This window comes from Triticum urartu, chromosome 3A, assembly GCF_056163025.1.
Source record: "Triticum urartu cultivar PI428250 chromosome 3A, HENAU_Tu73, whole genome shotgun sequence".
NCBI classification, from domain to species: Eukaryota; Viridiplantae; Streptophyta; class Magnoliopsida; order Poales; family Poaceae; genus Triticum; species Triticum urartu.
Genome location: NC_141875.1, coordinates 553,768,380 through 553,770,729, shown reverse-complemented (window position 1 = coordinate 553,770,729; position 2,350 = coordinate 553,768,380). Strand labels below are relative to the sequence as shown.

Sequence of the window (2,350 nt, the reverse complement as noted above, 5' to 3'; positions counted from 1 at the left end):
CAGTAAAACTTTTTTTTTCTTAAATCGAAGACCCTAGAACAATAGTTCTACGGTAATTTTCATTTAAAATAAAGCAAAGTTATGTAAAAAAAAGAAAATAAACAATAGGACCATCTAATCAATACCAGCTCTAGGTATATCCATGAATAATTAAGCTAGGTTGTCTGTAATCCAGCCCTTGAAAGCCTCTCTGTGTTTTTCTTTGGTCCTCACAACTATCATCTTAAGGTCATTTTTGAGTAAACTTCTCCAAGCTTGCAGAGATAGAGGTTGAGCTTTGAAAATCTTGGAGTTCCTCTGCATCCAAATATGCCAGCAGCCCATGGTGATTATGCTCATTGCAAATTGCTTGGGTAGGTGAGTTAGCAGAAAGGTGATCTATTTAGTATGTATTTACTACGACACGTCACCGCGCATGGTAAATATCGTCTAAGCAAGGGCATCTTATCCTTTCAGCTTTTCTAAGCTTCTGGCTAATCCATTCATCCTAGACTTGTACTGACTTAAGTATCTATAGAAATAGCCGCGGATGAAGCACGGCAGTAGGCACACAGGAAACACCTTCTCGCACGAAAGCTCGCAGGAGTGGCCCCCTGAAGCCGCTCGAGATTCGCTCCCTAGCCCATTCACACACCAGGCCGCGGCCCAAGACCAGCTCAAGCAGCAACCAGCCAGCCAGCCGACCCGCGTGTTTCGCCAAAAACAAAACAAAAACGCGGCTTGCCGCGTGCCCCGAGCGAGACCAGGCAATTCACTCTCGTGTTTCCCTGACAATAGGAAATTTGCTCGCCTTGCACGGGACGGAGGGAGTAATACAGTGGCGTGCCTACACAGCAGCACCGGGAGCCTACGACACCTTCGCCCAGCTTCTAGCTCCAGGACTGCCGGCCAGCGGGCGATGGATGTCAGGATGAGATCCTCTGACCAGGTTCATGACTGGCACGCCACGTCGGACCCGGACTTCGCCTCCTCCCGTCCCTCTGACATCACGGGCTAGACAACCAACGCCTAATCAGCGCGTGCGGAGAATGACCCAGCGCCTCCAACTATAAATACACACAGCTGCCCATCGTAGATACATGGCATCTTATTTATCCATCCATCTCCATTTCTTGCCTGCGAGAGGGATCAGAAAAAGTTGAACGAGCTAGAGCTCGCTAGCGGCGGACCGGCAGCCAGGCCCACGAGAAAGGCACTCGTCAGTCGGGAAGGTTATCTGATGGGGAACTGCGCGGCGTCGCGGCACGCCGGTGAGTCGTGGGCGGACGACGGCGAGTGGGAGGAGGCGTCGTCCACGTACGAGGACGGCGACCACCACCACCATCACCATGACGCGTCGGAGGAGCACCTGTCGGAGGTGACGATCAGGATCACCAGGAGGCAGCTGCACGAGCTGATGGAGAGGAAGACGCCCGGCGGCCGGGGTAGCAGCACCCGGCAGCTGCTGGCGGACATCATGGACTCCGGGGAGGTGCACCACCATGACGTGCACCGGGAGGAGCACTGGAGGCCCACGCTGCAGAGCATTCCGGAGGCCGTCGAGTCGTGACGAGACTTGGTGGTGGCTACGTACGTACTTACTTACGTATGCTGCCCCTGCCGGGCTGTGTGTGCGAAACCAGTGGCGGAGCTTGGGCCAAAATTCTGGAGGGGCAATGGGCTTAGGGGGAGCTAAATTATGAGGCTTGGCATTATTTTCCTGTACTTATGGCCTAAATACCTAGGGGTAGTGACAGATTTCTTCATGGGCTGGGGGGCGGTGGCCCAGGTTGCACTCCATGAAGCTCCGCCACTGTGCGAAACAGATTAAAGTTGCCATTTCCCTCCTAGCCTCTTTTCCCTTTTCTCGTTCCCACGGTGTGTTTCCATGTCCTTGAATGGTTGTCCATGATCATGCATTTACAAATATTGGATTTGGATAGTTCGTTCAATTTGTCACTGATGTAGTAGTACATAAGATATATGTCTAGGGAAATACGTAACAAATTGTCACTGATGACCCTCAAAAAAAAATTGTCACTGATGTACATAGGGTGTAGGTGTAGGGAAATAACTGTGAATACCCTATTTCGCATGCCATTTTTTTGTGAATCATCATTTTCTGTTATTTTTGCTTCATACAGTCAGATGTGAAGCGAGTGGTGTTCTTTTGTGTGGAAAAGATCCAGATATGTTGTAAAAGTTCATAGGAAGTACAAAACACCTCAAGCATAATAAAAATTACATCGAGATCCCTATACCACCAAACGATCACTACCGCCGCCAGAACGAGCCGGTGACGTGCTGCTGCCATCGCTCCCCTACCGAAGCCGGCTTGACCTTGTTGATGAAAACTGGGAAGTCTTCGTGC

General features: G+C 50.6%; 1 protein-coding gene across 1 annotated transcript; it reads left to right on the top strand.

Moving 5' to 3' along the window:
* The first annotated feature begins 1,094 nt into the window (after nt 1-1,094).
* On the top strand, nt 1,095-2,081 carry LOC125548710 (uncharacterized). The gene has a single exon (XM_048712262.2). The coding sequence runs from the start codon at nt 1,220-1,222 to the stop codon at nt 1,547-1,549; it is 330 nt and encodes a 109-aa protein (XP_048568219.1). The 5' UTR covers nt 1,095-1,219; the 3' UTR covers nt 1,550-2,081.
* The last annotated feature ends 269 nt before the right edge of the window (nt 2,082-2,350 follow it).